The sequence below is a fragment of the Brachyistius frenatus genome, unplaced genomic scaffold (genome assembly GCF_029030835.1).
Source record: "Brachyistius frenatus isolate BFR_SWC_R1_liver_20210118 unplaced genomic scaffold, ASM2903083v1 Contig_156, whole genome shotgun sequence".
Classification (NCBI taxonomy): Eukaryota; Metazoa; Chordata; class Actinopteri; family Embiotocidae; genus Brachyistius; species Brachyistius frenatus.
Window position 1 is genome coordinate 337,860 of NW_027210755.1, and position 18,757 is coordinate 356,616.

Genomic DNA, 18,757 nt, shown 5'->3' on the forward strand with positions numbered 1-18,757 from the left:
TGCAATATACAATAATGCTATATGTACTTTAAATATAACTTACTATTTTTATTTATTTACGAGATAATGTCATAAATGCAACGTATAACATATATGAAGAAATTGTCATTCACACCAAATGAAAAGGGGACAGTATAGAGACAGAGGGACAAGGAAAGGTTTAAATCAACACGTATCATTTGGAATCAGGAAGTGTAGCTCTGTCAACAACCCTTTAGATGTATTAGTCAAGCTGTCAGTCATTCAATCTTCCACTTCAGACTTTAAAAACTCAAGTACACTAGACAGCAAGGGATCGGTCACAAGAAATGTTGCACTGAGCACAGACACGTCCAAAAGAAGTCAGTTCTTTAACAACGTTCAAATGACGTCCACTGAGCCACCAGGATATACTGACACCCGTGGACGTGCAAACAGGGTCCTACTCAGACGTTCAGATACTGCACCTGTCTTGGACGTCCACCAGATGTACAGACGGGGGTCTGGACAACCGATCTGAACGTCTCCCTGATGTAGCGTGTTTACTGGGTCGGCTCTTCCATTAAAACAGAAATGGCTACCAGCTGGATTAACAACACACTGACATGAGACGCACAACATCTATAATCCAATCAATTTCAAGTACAGGGTTGTCAGTATGTCATACAAAATTGCAGTCTGGCATGTCACCGTTCAGAGGCGGGGTACCATATTTCTACGAGAGGGTGAACTTGGGGAGGAGCTAGAGGAGGATCTGACTGAGAGCCCAGGGACACTTTGCACACCTACCTACTGGATACCGGCAACCTGGCTATAAACCCGGCGTGACATACCTCTCTTTGAGGCCTAGTTTTGAACTAATTATGGAAGTGTTTTTTGATAAACCACCACAACACTGACTGGAAGGAATGATTTTAGCAAATTGCATCATGGTGACTTGTGGAACAAATACATTGACTTTGTATTTTAAGTGAGATGTTAATGCTTTTTGAATGAGAGCCTATTGGAGTTTTTATGAGCCACTTTAAGGTATTTCTGAACTAGTTTTACTTTTCAGACCTGGACTCTACATCTATTTTTATATACAGTCTCAGGCTTGTACAAAAGTACTGACACTTTCTGGTCAGTTCACTCTCATTGGCCATTGAGGGTTCCTGCTTAGTATTCCATCACTGTTCCTTTCACAATTCAGGATTTCGAGTCATGAATAATTCTGGCAGCACGATGTTGCAGCGGTTAGAGTCACATCAACACGGTTCTGGGTTCGAATCTGAGCTGAGATGGGAGTTAGCTGTGGATTTTGCATGTTGTCCTGCGTGGGTTCTCTCCAGGTACTCCGGCTTCCTTCCACTATCCAAAAACATGGATGTTACAGATTAATTGGTAATTCTAAATTGCCTGTAGGTGTGAATGACAACATGCCTGTGTATTTCTGACCTGTCTGGCATGTAACTCGCCTTCGGCCATAGTTAGCTTGGATAGACTTCAGCCCAGGATATAGAATGAGATAAAGCGGGTATAGGTAATGGATGGATTGAAGTCATGCACATCAAAAGTGTTTGAAATTTACCATTTAAAATTCTTAATTGGGGGAACTCTGATGTAGTTGGTAACATAAAAACCGTTTGTAAAGGCCTCACACTACAGGATCAAAGACAATCAGTTCAACTCAGCTTTAAATCAGAAACACAGCCACGATTGTCAGTACAGGTGAATTGGACCCAAAAATCGACCCAATTATTCTCGAGCGTGGGGTCAGCATGAGTGCAAACCACCACGAAGACTAAATGGCAGTCTAGCTGTAGAATTTTTGTGTTACGCAATCACATTTGTTTGTCACATCAGTGAGCAGAGTTAATTGCAAAACTCAAAGGAGCTAAATCATGGGTTGCAATCTGGGGTGGATCCGGCCCGTGGTTTAATTTCCTCATATGTTTAGGATTTATTGTTAAATCCAGCTCGCTAATTAATTTATCATTTATCATTATTTATTGTTATTATATCTAATTCTGACTTTTATCCACTTTACTAAAAAAAACGTCATTTTCTAGCCTTGTTGTCTTTCTATTGTCTTTCTACATTTAAACGTGCAAGCTGCACCGACAATAAGTCTACAACTTTTCACTCCAATTTCCCACAGTGTCCGCCTGACATTAAAATGTCTCTTCAATAATAAAATCATGGCTAATAAAATAAAGGCTGATTAGGAGCACAACCAGTTAATAAGAGGAAGAAAACTGATTATATTCTTTGTTGAGTTTAATATGACTTCTCCCTGTCTTCTCTGCAAGGAGAAAGTTATCGTTACAAGTAGTTGTAAGCATTTTGTTGTGCTTTATTTTCAACTACAAGAGTACATCTGTGACAAGGTTGCGTAACCACTGTGGAGACAAGTTTACATGCTCACATAATCACTTTAATTCAATTGAGTCAACAAGAGAATTAATGCTACGATTGCTCTGGATTACTCATTTATAGTGTGATCATCCAATTCCATTTACAGCAAGTTCCAGCAAATGTTTCACAATAAAAGCCTTGTTAATACATAAAGGGTTTCTGTCCACTAAAATGCTTTTATTTTGAAAAAGTTACAAGAAGTGTTGAGCTTGTATGTAACAGGTAATGCAGTAACTGAAATAGGGCAAATGTTATAGAGGATCAAACCAAGTCCTCAAGCTGATATCCTGAATCAATCAATACACCTTTAAACATCAACAACTTCCCTTTGCTTGTGTTGGCTCTCTTTTGCATGACATACGCTTTAGAGATGATTTGATCTTCCAGCAAACAAATTGTCATTCCAGTGTACTCCAGCAGCACTATGATTGCAGGGGGTTGTTAGGAAGTTGCTTAACTTTGGAGTGTGAATACTGATATTTACTGTTGAAAAAGGAGTTTGTACCGAGCACCTAAGTAGCCCCCCTTGGTGAGAACAATTCAGCCACAGGCCCCCAGGTAATGAGCATTTAATGCTAATAATCGAATGTGCAAAACCAACTAAAAAAAACAACATTGCATCCTTAAGCTCGAGTGAGAGCAGACTTGGCAAAGCAAACTGAAAAACAGAATGGGCTGAACATACTGTGCTGCAGGTGCACAAGCATAAGCCGTGAGGGCTAGCAGGCTAACAATAGCATGTTACGAGCTGAAAAATCCTCCATGGTTTTAACACTTTATTATCTTTACCGTCTGTCTCTCTCTTTACACAGACTGCTGGAGATGCAGAGCCCTCTGCTAATGCTGCTTGTTTTTTTTTTTTTTTTATCATTAAGTTACAAACAAGCAATGCTTTTTGCGCAAGAAAGTCTTAAACTCAACGGACATTTGCGAATCTCTAAGATCAACAAGGCTGGACCTAGGTCCAGTAAGACTACAGAGTGAAGAAGTAAATAATAAGAATTCATTAAGAGAAGAAAAGGTTTTCTTGTCAAATTGATCAAAGGCCCAGAAGAGAGTTTTTAATTCTGAATGTGGTCAGACTGGTGAGGTCATGAGGAAGTTTGCAATAAATAAATGTAACTAAGTTTCTGACTTAGCCCCGTGCTGATCCTCCACAGTTCATCTTTAGGCTTCTTGGACACCCTTGTGCAGCTGGAATAAGGGCAACAGGCAACAGTTTACTGGTCCTTAGCTCCTTTTTTTTTTAGACTAAGCCGGGCACTCAAAGAACCAGTGTGTAGGATTTAGGGGGAACTGGCCGAAATGGAATATTATAACAAATTGAATAGGTTATTTATAATTATGTTTTCATTACCTTGAGCCCTCTCTATCTACAATATGGAGCAGGCCCTCTTTCACTGAGCCCGCCATGTTGTACCGCCATATTTCTAAAGTTGTCCAAGAAGGACCAACCAAACACTGGCTCAAGAGAAGGCCTTTCCTGCTTGTGTTAGTTTTAGATTCTCCTTCATGTTGGGAAAGGGAGGCTTGAGGGGAGGAGTTGTTGAATTGCCGGGTTTCTCTGTATAATATTGTAAAGTTCTGCTGTAAGGACTTTAAATCTGTTAAGTGCCCCATGAAATAACCTGTGTTGTGATTTGGCACTACATCAATAAAATTGAATTGAATTGAACTGAGTATTCAGTTGGTTGCAATCAGCAACATCACCGCTACAGTAGATGCCACTAAATCATAAATACTGGTCCTTTAAGGGGTCTTTTTCTATCGAAGAGCTTCAAAACGATCCACACAGAAGTTATCAGGTAATAAAACATCAAAAAGTCCATCCGGGTTGTACTTGTAGAACTTTTTACAGGCACCATAATTCTGGCAAACATAACTAAACATAGCCTACTTGCTATATGCTGGTGTACTTTTAAGCAGGATCTTGAAATACAGTAGTTGAGCCTATATTGTGCTATTTTCATTTGAAACGTGAGCTAAACTGACCTCTTCATAGCTGCTTTACTGTTAATCCAGATAAACTGAAACACTTAACGAATGTACACCAGCTTCATCTGATCCGTTATACTCCTCTACTTTCCTGCATTACACATATCTAGCACTATAATTTAAGCTTAGTCATAAGCATAATACATCCTAATCAATCAAACTGCACCAGTCTTTGATCAATGAGTTCAACTTCTGTTTAGGTAAAGGCAATTCCTCAACTGGTAGTTTGTAGTAATTCATAATGTATTGAAACAAACTGGTTTGAATGTAAAAATGAACCAGGAAAATTATTCACAGGCACATAAGCATTCTCGTTTTACTTATATAGAATAAATAGGGGCCAGATCTTTACAAAAAAAATCTCCTTATAAGCACAAACATAAACTTGGAGTTGCCCCAAAATCTCAAGAGGAACTTTTTCTTTTATTTTCAGCATCCTGGGATTACCCACAACTTGCTCAATTTATTGTCAATTTAAAGTGCATTCACATAAAACAGTTGAGCTGAACAAGCTTTCAACAGATGCATCCACACAGAAAGACCAGGGAAGCCATTACAGCAAAGATGGCAGGGGAACACAACATTATATTTACATAAATAATCATATAAAATAGTCAAACAAATAAACCATATTAAAGCAGACTCATATTGAAATGGTACTCTAATGATTTAGTAGCACAGTTGCAGTGTGAAGTTGAAATCGAAGCAGCAGAGGCTGAGATCTCCTGTCTCTTTAACCTACAATTCCCATAATGCAACTCAGTTACTGAACTTGTTAGACCTTGATGAATACTATTTTTTTTTCAACTTTATTTTACAATTTGAATCACACAGCTGTTTTCACAGGCTGTGTAGCCCTCCTCACTGAATGTGTCTAAAATAATGTGTAAAATCAGTCGAGTGCCATCAAGGTTATATTAAACTTTAAAGGGGCTATAAATAATATGTATTATTCCTTTTTTATAACAATAACTTGTTCAAATGACACTGTGAAGACAATGTGATCGAGTTACAGTTCATTGCTTTATCCTGATTTGGTTCAGTCACCATTCTTATAGCATTGATTTGGCCACAGCAAGTTCTGAAAACACACTGAACACTCCCTGTTCAGAACCAAACAGTGGACAGACATAGCTGGCGATTAACTGCTGAACATATTTAGTAACTAAAGAGGATGACAGCTCCGTCAGAGGATGATGGAAACCAAACGACTGGCCAAAAATAGACTGATATGTGCTAGATGTACAGGAACTCCAAATTGATGATATTATTGCAAATCAGCAACAATTTGTTTTTCATGCATGTCTTTAAGGACTGTTTGCCCAAAAGTTAGCATTTGTACAAAATCAAGAAGGCATTGCAGGTTTGATGAAGCCGAGAGGAGTAAATAATGCTGGACTTTTCATACACCCTTAAAGTGTGGTCACTCTGAACAGGTGTATAGACGTGCCCTCAGACAACACTTTGTATGACCCAGTTTCCCTCCAGCATAATGAACTGTTTATCCTTCTCAGCTTCAGTGCTTGAACTGTTCTTCATAGCATGTGATCGCCTGACTCTGAGCAGAAAAACACCCTGGTTCCGTCTTTAAAGCATAAAAAAGCTGATGCTACGTTTCGTGTCCCAATAAACACTGTAAAGCCTTTGTCCATTTCATCCTTGAATATGAATGAACACTTGTGTTGACCTCCCCTAATTTCTATTGTATGAAACACATAATTGGATCACATGACATGCTCTATCATATGTCTGTATCTCTATGAAACCCTAAAAAAAACCAGATCATTCATGATGTGCGTTGATCGTTCCAGTGTATCCAAGGGATACCGCCAACAATGCATAATCATACTAATGCAAACCAGTGTAACAAATTATCCAGGTATTGCTATAGGCTGCTATTCTTGGCAAAGCTTTTGGCTAAAGCAAGGTCAGCGCCTCGGACAGATTGCGTCTGAGGTACAATCTGTGTCTCTCAGGTTAATAATGGAGATGGAAAACAGAGATATCGTAGAGGAATCTCCCATACACACCGCACTCAGTGAAGATCAGGTCAGGTTGGAAAGGGAGGCTTTGTGTACGGCTGACGTCATTGTGATCCTCAAAAAACCCTGGTGGATAACTAATTTGTCATTGAGGCAATAAAAGGGCCGTCATCCTGAAAGGCTCCTCAACTCAGAGGATCTGAGGAAGATTAGACCGTTCTCAGGAGTAACTCCTTTGTTGCACTCGTGAATTAAACGGTGGGTCTGTTAAGTGTGTTTCTCTTTGTTCTCATTCATTTCTAATACTTGTTTCTTTCTGTTGAGCATTTATTTCACATAGTTGATTCAATTTCTGATGACAGAGAAAACTCACCAGATGAAATAATACAAATAACAAATGAAGTGAAATGCAGACCAAGTTTTTGCAGCAGCCTGAGCCATATCTGTATTTGTTCCTGGATATTGATCAAATGTGTGAGGGGATCGTAGCCTAAATTTAACAACAGTAAAACTGCAGCCCACAACAGAACATGACTACCAAAATGTACCACTCTGGCCTGAATTCATCTCACGGTTTCTGCTGTTTAGTCTGGTGGGCATACGCTTGATAAAAATGACTATCATTTTCAAGCACTGTGAATATCCTATGGCATAAATTTGTTCATATTTTCTTTCACCATGTCATGCAGGTTTATTGTGAGGAGTGTTATTGCATAGTCAAATATAGTTTTAAAACCAAAACACCTACACAGAGCTACAACTTGTGGTTGCAGTCAAACCGCTTAAGTTTTGCAACATCACTTAATATTACTGCTTTATAAACAGCTTTAAGAAGTCTGCTACAACAACAAGTCATCACTACGGATTGCACATGGAAAGGGAAGGAGAGAAAGTAAGCATAAATTGAGACATAAGCTGGGACATTAATCATCCTGGGGACTCACTACTTGGACACAAGGAGAGAGGATACTGGGTCATGGGGACACCGGAGATATATTGATAATGAGCATATTAATGAATGTATTACGAAAAACACACAAACTCTGTTGTCATCGACTCTGTTTCCGGCTGCAGCAGGTGTCAACAACAACAACAACAAAGACAATATTCCAATACTTACTTAAGGACATAATGGAGTCACAGAACCAGATATTGTTTTCAGAAATTAAGGGAAGGTAAATATTATACTTATATTCATCAAAAGGCCTGAAACATTACTTCAAATGTCCCTGTGACTCTGCTGGATGTGCAGTTATTGTAATGTATGTTGTGGAATTATTCTGTCCTCAAGGAAATAAAAACATACGTTAATGCCACTTTGAATAATAATTGTATTAAAGGTACGCGACTTTAACAAGTGAATTTCTCCTACATTCAAGCCATTAATAAATCATTTCACACAATGCTGATCAAATCTATCACCAGCAGATCATTTTCACTGTATTTTACATCATACAGGGGTTTTTAAATCTGGTGTCTTGTGAGACATTCCCGCGCTCTGCATATCGGGAGAAATCTATGAGCAGAGCACCCGCATCCGAGACTTTACAAACTTCCAGTTTAGCCCGATGCTAACTTCAGTAGGGATGACATAGACATAAATTGCACGGCTTGACTACACTTTCCAAATGTTATTACTATCCTGATATGGCGTTTCTAGGGGGTTGTGACACTCAAAACAATTTATCCACAGCCAAATTATAACCACAACAGTAGCGACGGAGCCGACGACCACAACGACCACGACATCAACGTGTCAACAGTGTTTTTGTGAGCTCGACGGTAGAAGGGGGAGACAAAAGTTGTGGACAGCAGGTTTTTTTTAAATGTTGCTGCAGAGCACTGTCTCAACTTTGAAGAACTCCAGTATGTATGCAAAGTGAAGACAAATGTTCCAAAACTGTGGTACAGAACAAAGACAAGAATCTTTCCAACACATTACAGGCACTGTGTTCAAATCAGCAGACCTCGAGCAAACAGGTGAATAATTCACGAATGTTTTGGAACCTGTATTGTGAACACTAACTTGAAACTGGATCTTTCGCTTTTGTTAGCTGATTGCTTGCTTGCACTAACAGCCTCCGCAGTCAGCAGAAATGCGTTTCACGTTACAGCTCTTCAGTAAGGGCCTGCAACATCGTATCGTTCGCGATGAAATCAATAGGCAACCGTTTTTTTTTAACAATTTAAAAACTTCATATTGAGATAAGAACAACATTTTGACTTGTTGACATAAATTGTGTGATTTTGAAATTAATAATAACATGTTTTACAGTATTATGACACATCGCATTATCGCAGAAATACCCTGAAATAGTGTGACATCATTTTAGGGCCATGTCTCCTATCCCTTCGCCACAGCAACCGTGGTCCAAATTTCTGCAAGGTCCCTTTAACCAAATAATCACTGCAAACAGGGTAGAAATGTAGCCTACAAGTTTGTACTGGCCATATTATCATCACTTTTTAAAGGATATCATCTTAAAAGGCATCTTCTAATGTGCAGCCACCTTGTGCACATTAATAAAATACTTGTGTTCTTGCTGTAGCGACCTTTGTAACTTTTCACAACATTGCCAAAGAAGACTGAAATGAAATAAAAATGTAGGGTGAGAGAAAACTCTCATCTCTTCAACACTTTCTCCTGGTCTCTTTAAAAATCAGACAACCCTTCAGCCAAAGAAAATGTGCCATTTCTTTCTTTTCCCTTAACTACCAAATGTTTTCTGCACAGTACCACACACACACACACACACACACACACACACACACACACACACACACACACACACACACACACACACACACACACACACACACACACACACACACACACACACACACCGCAGCAGCACAATTTGTGGATATTATGGTATATTTGGTACAGAGATACTGATCATGTTTGCCTAAATGTTGCCAGTGTTTACTTTCTAAAAGAACTGAATACAATATTTGGATATATTTTTACTTACTCCGTACTTTGGGTAAACTATGGCATTCATCCGTTGCACATATTTCCATCTCTTCTTTCAGTTTGCACAAACACTTAAAATCACAACCCAATCAATCAAACCTTACATTTCAGGAATCCATTCACAGAAATCTGTCAAGCTTACATAAAGAAGACTACCTCTGTAAGACTTGCAAGAAATAACCCAGTACCCACAATGCTTTGCAAGGCATCCAGGGAACATAGTGAACATTTATCTTCACACTGTAGCCTGCTCATTGCTGGCAGCACATTTGTACTTAATAGTTCCCTCTCCGCTTGCATTGCATTGCTGTCCCCCGTCCAGCACTTGCAAACTTCACTTAACAGCTCAGACGTGAATACATGACAACATGTATTTTATAACACATACAACCTGTGGGGGCCGGGATCAGCTGTGATCATGTGTGGCACTCACAAGTGACTTTATGGTGTTTTTCATGTAATGTCTCAAATATATTCCCACTGGGACTTTAAAGTGTGTTGATGGGGCTGAGTTTATGGAGACCTTATCGCACTTAATGGTATTTGTTTTAATCTCCCGAGACATCACCATAACATTCTTACAGGCCCTTATAACGCTGTGCTGTGTCTGCAGTGCTCAATAGTGAGTTTTCAGTGACCTTATCGCACTTTATGGCATTTTTATGCCCTGTAACAGCCTGTCACTGGTGAGGGCTTCGTTAAGTGGTCTCAAAACGGACAGTCCTGATGTCTCAAACACAACACAGGGATATTATGGCCATTACGTAACGGAATACCCCACGGACCAATTAACGGATAACGATATTTTGTCACAAATTCGGTAATCCGCCCGCCTTGCATAACGGCAGAGCCTGGATGCGCGGCGAGAACAGATGCGCAGGCTGGCATATTGGTAATGGATTGTAAACACGGGCTGCCATAGGCCTCGGCTGCCTGAGATATTATTCTGATGGAGAAGAGCCACCTTCTCTCCCCGCCACCTGCAGAATGCGCAAGTCTATAACAGCCCACTGCAGCCCCGTGGCCTCTTGATTTATTGCACTGCACAAAACAGATAGCAGTGGGCTTCGGCAGAAATCTTTGCATAGCCTGTTTATGCAATGGCAGCAGAAAAGCATTTGGTCTCTGAAAAAGACACATACAAATATGCACGGTGTCCTCGAAATAAATAACAGACGGTGACAGCTCCGTGTATTGATTCACATGAAGATGCACGGCGGAAATTCAGTCATTGCGCTCAAAGGGTGCTTACCTCCAGCGTTCGTATCTCTTTTTGTGTCAAGTCGTTGGATGTGGCACATTTGGTCCGTAAACCCTCCAAACTAGAAATGCTTATGTCTATCATATTTTGCACCAACTCACACTGCTGCAAGGCTTTCTGCAAACTAAGATGCTGCTCCTCGCTTTTTGTCATCTCCTCGTTCATAGTTTTGCGAGCAGTGGACGTTATTTTCCCTTTGCACTTAATATCAAAAAAAAAAAAAAATCAAAAAAAAAAATCAAAACAAGAAAAAAAAAATAGGAATAATAATTTAAAAAGAAAATGTGGAAAAGCCCACGGAACAGAGCAACCTGCGAAACGCCATGAAACGAGCTGGTTTAGAGACGCGGTTTGAGCCGTGAGAGAGTCGACTCCATTGCAACAACAGTCCTCGTAGTTCCTGCTGTTTCATCAAGGTGTCTCTGGTTGGAGGCTAAATCAAACCCAATGTGAAGATACCGAGCGGGACCGCACGGTTTGCCACAGCATCCATTGGGCGCCCCTTCGTTTCAGATGTTAAAAAAAAGAGAAGCAGCTCATCACAAGCAGACGGATCAAGGAGAAGCCTGGTGGTTTTAAAGGTGCTGATGTGTGGACTGGATGCAGGTACTCCCTGTCTCCCTTGGCAGCAGCTGCATCCCGGTTCGCTCCCACCACACCGACATGTTTCCTGTCAATCAAACCCACAGCAACAGCATCGCAGCGCCCAGGCACCGCCGTGAGGGGCCGCTCTCGCGAGATTAGTGCCGAAGTGCAGCGAGCTCCTGCTTCAGTTTCCAGGCCTGGATGAGGAACAAAACTAATACCTTTTTTAATGTTTGGGTGAAAGATGGTGGCCACTGAATGAATATAGTTTCTAGACACATCAGCATGGTTACAGTAGCCTACACTCAGTCTAAACTTCCCTAAAAAGGTTTAAAAAAAAATAAATAAATTTTTTTTTAAAAAATGAGTCGTCTCAAATGAATCCAATAAAAAAAATACTTTGAAGTTAATATATTTTGTCAATTAAATTTTTTTTAAAAAGAAGAAAACTAGCATCAAATCAGTCTAAAAATGCTCAGACTAGTCTGTACAAATATATGTAAGGGGTGTATCCCCTTTATGTTTGTTAGTGTTGGCTGTGTTGGCTGTGATTTGTGGTGTTTTATAGGTTCCTTATCTCTTCTCCTGTTTCTTCTGTGTGCCTAATGCCTCACTTAAAAAAGAGATCTTGATCTAAATGAGGCTAACTGATTAAAATATGGTCTATGTTTTCAGGTACCAATAAAGACAGCTTGACATGATCAAAACAAGGACTTACAGGAAAAATATTCACCAAAAACATTAAATCAAATGATCTTGAAAGGGCAAATGCTTTATGCAGTGTAAAATTATTGTACTTCATGAAAAGTTTCCTGAGGGTGAGGATGCTACGGAGGTGTCTGACCTTAAATCTGAGGAGTTACAAAATGATTAAAGATTATAACCATCAACATTTAGCTTTTTATTCTTTTAAAATAGCCTCCTGGTCCAAAATACTTACACCTTTTCACTCCTCAAAAATATTTCAAATGAATCTAAGATGGAAACAAACATAATATAGTCTTATGAGCCTAATTAGGAGCATCACAGTGGGGCCACTTTACCAAACTGGCTCATCAAAGATCTAGGTCAAACTATACTGTGAAACTATTACAACGTTGAAATTTCGTTCAATACACTGAGCATGTTGCAAAAACATAGATGGAGCTCTCAACTGCGGTCACACCTGTGATCAGGCAGACTCACACTCAGTTCATTTTAGGTGGGTCACAAACCAAAAAGGTTGGGAACTTTCCAACAAAGTTTTGCATGAAATAATACTGTGAATGCCAGTTAATCCTAATTTCTGAATAGATATGCAGGTATTGCACTGTTATAAATGCTGTATAGTCTGAAGTATTTGATTGTTGTCACAGTAGCCTCGTGGTAAAACAAAAATAGTATCCAAATAACTACTAAACACCACATGCAAAATCAGTTTAGAAAAGGTTTGTGCAACATTGTCTTTGCCATGTCATTAAAAGCCTAAATAACTGCACGTAGGCTACGACCTGGTGCATGTAACAATCACAGACACGGTCAAATGCACCAGGGCAAAACTAATTCCCACATTCCTTGTGTTTTGAAAATGTTAAAAACAACTTAAGGTAACAGATTTGTATAGTTTAATTTAATGTTTGGATTAGTCATCAGTACCATGACATAGTTTCTGTCACTGGAGACTTCAGCCAGAGTTGGATCCCAGTAGGTCCAGGTCAACGAAGAGTTAACGGGATACTCAGTTGGTTTAATCGGTTTACTTTCGATCATTAAATGCATTTGTTCTAATAGTAACTCTACAAGTAAACCAGAAAGTATGTCGCTTTAACCGTACTCCGCAGGCTTATGTAAATATTTTGAGTTTTTAATGTCACGCAACTTTTCCCCTTTTTGTGTTTGCAACGTCACGCGAACAGTTAATCGATTGGACGTACGTGATGACGTAGCCGCACGTTTTGTTTGTGCCGCGCGCGAAACGAGGCCATCGCCTGAGCGCGTCGTGCCTGCAACTCTGAAAGTGTTTCACTGAGCTCGGCGCTGAGTTCACAGCCGACAGGACGCATGGCTTCTACAAGTAAAGCGCCGTTACAGACCAGAAACTTACCATGGTGAGCTGAAAGTCCTCGTTAGAAGAGTTAGTGCCAGCTGGCTGACGTGCAACACCATCGGGGTTAACGCGAGCTGCAGACTGCACCGTGTCGGTCTGCGTCCTCTGGGCACCGACGTTAGGAATAACGTGACGCATTCACTATAATCGGAAAATGAATATTTAATGTGGAGCCGCGTTCGCTTTTCTTTAGCTCGGCATTGATAATACCTCGTGTGTGTGTGTGTGTGTGTGTGTGTGTGTGTGTGTGTGTGTGTGTGTGTGTGTGTGTGTGTGTGTGTGTGTGTGTGTGTGTGTGTGTGTGTCGAGCATCGACCTGGTGCAGCTTCACCAGATGGATCATCGGAAATGCTGCAGCGTCAAACTACTCTGACGTTAACTTGAAGGTTGAATTCGTCTTCAATATGTTTGGGCATGGTGCAAAAAAAATATGAATGCCGAATTAGAAAGTAGCCTCCAACAATGTAAAGTCTTCGACGTCCTTCCTGCATTAGTATTCAACATTATTAGTACGATTTTTTTTTTTTAAAGGGGACAAATTATAACCGAGTTCGTTTTGTAGTTCCCGGCAGTATACCAAGAATGATTTCGAGGTTCAAAAGTTATTTCTTATTGATAACAATACTTATGGACGACGTGTTTCTTCCTCTATTCCAGGGTTGAAAAATACAGACCGCAGACACTTGATGAACTGATCTCACACAAAGATATTCTGAACACCAGTAAGTACGTGGGCCGCCAGCAAACACGTAATGTTGCTGTAGTCTTGGATTAACCTGTGTAGGGATAAATACCCCTGCTGTCTGTTTCTGACTTGTATCACTGCAACTGTATTGAGAATGATATTCTTAATTAAATGTATAAAAACCTGCTCTCTAAATCTAGACGATGCCTTCAAATCAAAGTACAATTCGGGAGGACCAGCATCATATTCAGACTGTTTCCTTGTGTTGGTAACTGTTTGTTTACTTCTTCAGTCCAGAGGTTTATCAGTGAGGAAAAGCTCCCCCACCTCTTGTTCTACGGCCCCCCAGGAACTGGCAAAACCTCCACCATCCTCGCCTGCGCCAGGCAGCTCTACAAGGACAAAGAGTTCAACTCCATGGTGTTGGAGGTACACTACAACGCTTCATTACTGTCATCACTCTGACAGTTCAGGGTTGAGATCTTGTGGTTCCTTGATTTGATATTCAAATTAGAATTTTGTTTTGTAGCTGAACGCATCGGATGACAGAGGGATCGATGTTGTCCGAGGTCCCATTCTGAGTTTTGCCAGCACCAGGACCATCTTCAAGTAAGATGAAAAATCTGTGACACACAAACTTGTTAGATTTCTTCTATTCGGGAACACGTGTTCTTAATGCTCCTTCGTTTTGTCTGCAGCTAATAACTGCAAGCAGAATTATTAATTGGTGCTTTTCTGTCCGTCCGTCTTGTCCTCCAGGAAGGGCTTCAAGTTGGTGATACTGGACGAGGCCGATGCCATGACCCAGGATGCCCAGAATGCATTGCGGCGAGGTAGGCCATCTGTTCGCCCGGGCGTCACCCACTGAGCCACACGGCTCACTGAGCAGCCACATAATTTGTCTGCTGGTGAATTACGGTGTGCTTTCTTGTAAACCTGGACATTCATTTCAAGACAGAGAAGGAGATTTGAACTATGAATGGAGTCAAACTGGAACATTTCATCTGTGAAATTAATATAACTGCTGTTTTTCTTGTATGATTACACATCACGGATTTCACTTTCAATTTTTGTGTCATTTGTGGCTGATTTTGAGAGATCGCATCAGATGAATTTGAGAAGACTGAGACATTTCCGGAGCTGATACCATTTTACTTTTAAAGCAACATTTTATCTTTCACATTTCTTAGAGACTAATTTCTGCGTGTTTTTTTCCCCTCCTGCTCTGAACCCACTCTGTCCTTCACTCGTTAGTGATTGAGAAGTTCACAGAAAACACTCGATTCTGTCTCATCTGCAACTACCTGTCCAAGATCATCCCGGCCCTGCAGTCTCGCTGCACCAGGTTCCGCTTCGGCCCGCTGTCCCCGGACCAGATGATCCCTCGGCTGGAGTACGTCGTCGAGCAGGAGAGGTGAGCCAATGTGTGATCGATTCTTCTTCATCTTCATCTTCTTTCAAAACAGCCTGAGGTGGAAAAGATCTGCAGGTCACTAAATAAATTCACAGACTTAAGTGTGATCTGTTTGACCAAAGTTATTGAAACCATTACTGAAAAATTATCATAACCCCTTGATGGCCTTTATGTTCTACTTTTTTTTTTATGCCGCTGGTTTGAATTTAATAAGAAACCTGTCAACTGCTTCGTGGCACGAAACAATAAGATGCATGTCCCACATTTGACCACTGATCTGACAGAGTGAATCTTTTTGTGGCAGTATTGACCTCAGTCCAGATGGAATGAAGGCCATTGTGACCTTATCATCAGGTGACATGAGAAGATCACTCAACATATTGCAGGTACGACCACGAGCCCATTATGATCGCTGTTCTCAGCCTGACCTGAACTGTACTGACGGTGTTCCACCTGTTGGATTTCAGAGCACCAATATGGCGTACGGGAAGGTCACCGAGGACACGGTGTACACCTGCACAGGTCACCCGCTCCGCTCAGACATCGCCAACATCCTCGACTGGTGCCTCAACAAAGACTTCACCACAGCGTACAAACGTATCCTTCACTCTACATCGTCCCTCAGGATCATTAGTTCAGGAAGAGTCACCGTAGAATAACTAGACTGTATTTAACTTTCATATTACCTACACACCAGTAGATAGAAGTTAGCTGCGGCTCATTGATCAATAAAATCTGACCTCATCATATTTACAGATAAGCTTTACATGTTTAGTGTGATTCAATCCCAGGTTTTGGCTAAACCTTTTCAAAGTGTAAAACAAAACACACCAACATTGGTTCAGTTTGTGTTCTTGCACTTCCCTAACACCTTGATCTCAGAAATCCTTCAGCTGAAGACTTTGAAAGGTTTGGCTCTGCACGACATCCTCACGGAGATCCATCTGCTCGTACACAGAGGTAAGACCTCTGCAGTTCACGTGTTCAAATTATGTCTGCAGTTTCTCCCAAGGAGCAGAACATGGTGGTTCAAATGAGGTGCTGCGTTTGTTTATCAAAGGGAAATATATATTCTGAGCTGTGATTGGTCAGTTAGTCTGTGCTCAGGGTTTTACATTTGAGCTACATTTGGCTTGTTAAGAGTGAGAAACTCGTGTTTTCCACTGTCCTGTAAACAGTAAAGTAGTCCTGTAAACGGTAAAGTAGTCCTGTAAGCGGTAAAGTAGTCCTGTAAACGGTAAAGTAGTCCTGTAAGCGGTAAAGTAGTCCTGTAAACGGTAAAGTAGTCCTGTAAACGGTAAAGTAGTCCTGTAAGCCTGTAAGCGGTAAAGTAGTCCTGTAAACGGTAAAGTTGTCCTGTAAGCGGTAAAGTAGTCCTGTAAACGGTAAAGTAGTCCTGTAAGCGGTAAAGTAGTCCTGTAAGCGGTAAAGTAGTCCTGTAAACGGTAAAGTAGTCCTGTAAACGGTAAAGTAGTCCTGTAAGCGGTAAAGTAGTCCTGTAAGCGGTAAAGTAGTCCTGTAAACGGTAAAGTAGTCCTGTAAACGGTAAAGTAGTCCTGTAAGCGGTAAAGTAGTCCTGTAAACGGTAAAGTAGTCCTGTAAACGGTAAAGTAGTCCTGTAAGCGGTAAAGTAGTCCTGTAAGCGGTAAAGTAGTCCTGTAAACGGTAAAGTAGTCCTGTAAGCGGTAAAGTAGTCCTGTAAGCGGTAAAGTTGTCCTGTAAGCGGTAAAGTAGTCCTGTAAACAGTAAAGTAGTCCTGTAAGCGGTAAAGTAGTCCTGTAAGCGGTAAAGTAGTTCTGTAAACGGTAAAGTTGTCCTGTTGGAGAACCAAAGTGGTATTGCGCCCCAGTTCAGGTCGTTCAGACGTTCAGTCACAGAACTGGTGTTGAATGTCCGACCCGGAGGGACGAATTCATGAAGCACAACCCCACGAATGTCAAAGAACCCCCCCCCCCCCCTCCCCGGTGGCCTCCCGACCTGACACACCTTCTTCCATCTTGGACAGTGAAGCTCAACCCCACCTGTAACGTGAATGCTGTTAAAATCACCTTCCTCATTGTTTTTTTTATGTAAACATGTTGCAGACTTTGACACAAAAGTCGATGTGCGCTCTCTGCTCAAGTTTCAGGTCCACGGTCCCAAATGTTCACATACCAGTGGAAACCAGGTGCTAATGTTAATCACGTACCGTAACTTGGAATACGTACTCACAAAGCTTGTAGCTTCTCCCTCCTCCGTGTAGCACAGCTCACCAGCAGCAGTCTGAACTCTTTGATCATCCCTCTTATGAGCCAGCTATGCATTGAAAAGTGTTGTTGGCTGTTAAAAGTGTTCAGTCTTCGAAAAGGTTTACGATGATGAGGCCTGTAAATAATCAAATTTGCATCAATTTTTTTAGAATCAATATCTGTTGCTAATCTTTTGCATCTTCAAACCTGCCGTACTTTTGTACCAGACAAGTGTCTTGATTATTTTATCTTGTCTCCTTTCAAGTGGACTTTCCTCCAGCTGTTCGGATTGTTCTGCTCATCAAGTTAGCCGACGTTGAGTAAGTAGGATGCCGAGTTTACCGCAATTCCAAATAGTTCTATTTTGACATCGTAAATGCAGCCGCAATGTGGGAAATATAGTTGTTTGGACAACTCGTGTGCCGTCTCCTCAGACACCGGCTCGCCTCGGGGACCAACGAGAAGATCCAGCTGAGCTCCATGGTTGCAGCTTTCCAGGCAGTGAGAGACCTGGTGGTCAGCGAGGCCTCTTAGATTCTGGAACTTCTTCACACAAAGAAATATCGACGAGTATTGGGACCACAAAGACTTTTTTTTTTATTTTATTTTTTTAACCACAGTGAAAAACAAGTGGACCGCATTGTTAGATCTCGTATTCAGGTGATGTCCTGCAAACCTCTTCTTCCTCTTAATTCGCTACTGAGCTGCCTTAGACAGTTTTACTGAACCTGTATTTCCTTCCATGTGTACATGCTGAGCAGTGATGCCACGGGGAGTTGAGAACAGCTGGTTTTACTGGTGACTTCTCCATCAATAGAATAAGAAGTTATCGGTAAAATGATTTGTTTATTTATAAAGTAAACACGTCCTTAAGGTCCCCACTGCATGATTGTCCACCGCGCTGAATCTAAAGTGCAGCAGATGTCCGGAACAAATGCTAGCCGCTACCTGAGACACTCACATCTGCATACAAACTGTTGGAGCGCAGACATCCATTAAAATAGAAAATCTGATCATCAGTGTACGGTTCCTTCACGGTCACCAAGTAATCAATCCATTGTTGTGTAAGAATAATAATTGTTGAACACGCTCATGTGTTTGAATTGGTTTAATAAAACGTTTTCCTATAAGTCCAGCTTCTGTCCTCTTTTACACTGTGTGCAGGTACAGT

At 41.0% G+C, this 18,757-nt stretch overlaps 2 protein-coding genes across 4 annotated transcripts in view; one reads left to right on the forward strand and one right to left on the reverse strand.

Annotated features, from left to right (window-relative positions):
• The window catches only part of ksr2 (kinase suppressor of ras 2), a 117,703-nt gene extending 106,421 nt beyond the window's left edge, over positions 1-11,282 (reverse strand). For all 3 annotated transcript variants that reach the window (XM_069716387.1, XM_069716386.1, XM_069716385.1), the window contains exon 1: positions 10,580-11,282. In XM_069716387.1, the coding sequence (XP_069572488.1) occupies positions 10,580-10,753 (174 nt within the window). In that variant the 5' untranslated portion in view covers positions 10,754-11,282. The remainder of the gene's footprint in view (positions 1-10,579) is intronic.
• A 1,846-nt stretch (positions 11,283-13,128) lies between these two features.
• Positions 13,129-18,721, forward strand: rfc5 (replication factor C (activator 1) 5). The gene is made up of 11 exons (XM_069716349.1): positions 13,129-13,260; positions 13,917-13,981; positions 14,237-14,373; positions 14,474-14,553; positions 14,704-14,777; positions 15,199-15,358; positions 15,663-15,744; positions 15,826-15,955; positions 16,241-16,318; positions 17,852-17,906; positions 18,021-18,721. Exons 1-11 carry the CDS (start codon positions 13,214-13,216, stop codon positions 18,118-18,120), a joined length of 1,008 nt encoding a protein of 335 aa, XP_069572450.1. The 5' UTR covers positions 13,129-13,213; the 3' UTR covers positions 18,121-18,721.
• The last annotated feature ends 36 nt before the right edge of the window (positions 18,722-18,757 follow it).

Bases quoted from the DNA above. Each gene is read 5' to 3' on its own strand.
- rfc5 (XM_069716349.1), top strand. From the start codon at position 13,214: ATGGCTTCTACAAGTAAAGCGCCGTTACAGACCAGAAACTTACCATG. The intron at 13,261-13,916 runs GTGAGCTGAAAG...CCTCTATTCCAG, and splicing joins CAGACCAGAAACTTACCATG to GGTTGAAAAATACAGACCGC. The intron at 15,359-15,662 runs GTGAGCCAATGT...TTTTTGTGGCAG, and splicing joins TACGTCGTCGAGCAGGAGAG to TATTGACCTCAGTCCAGATG.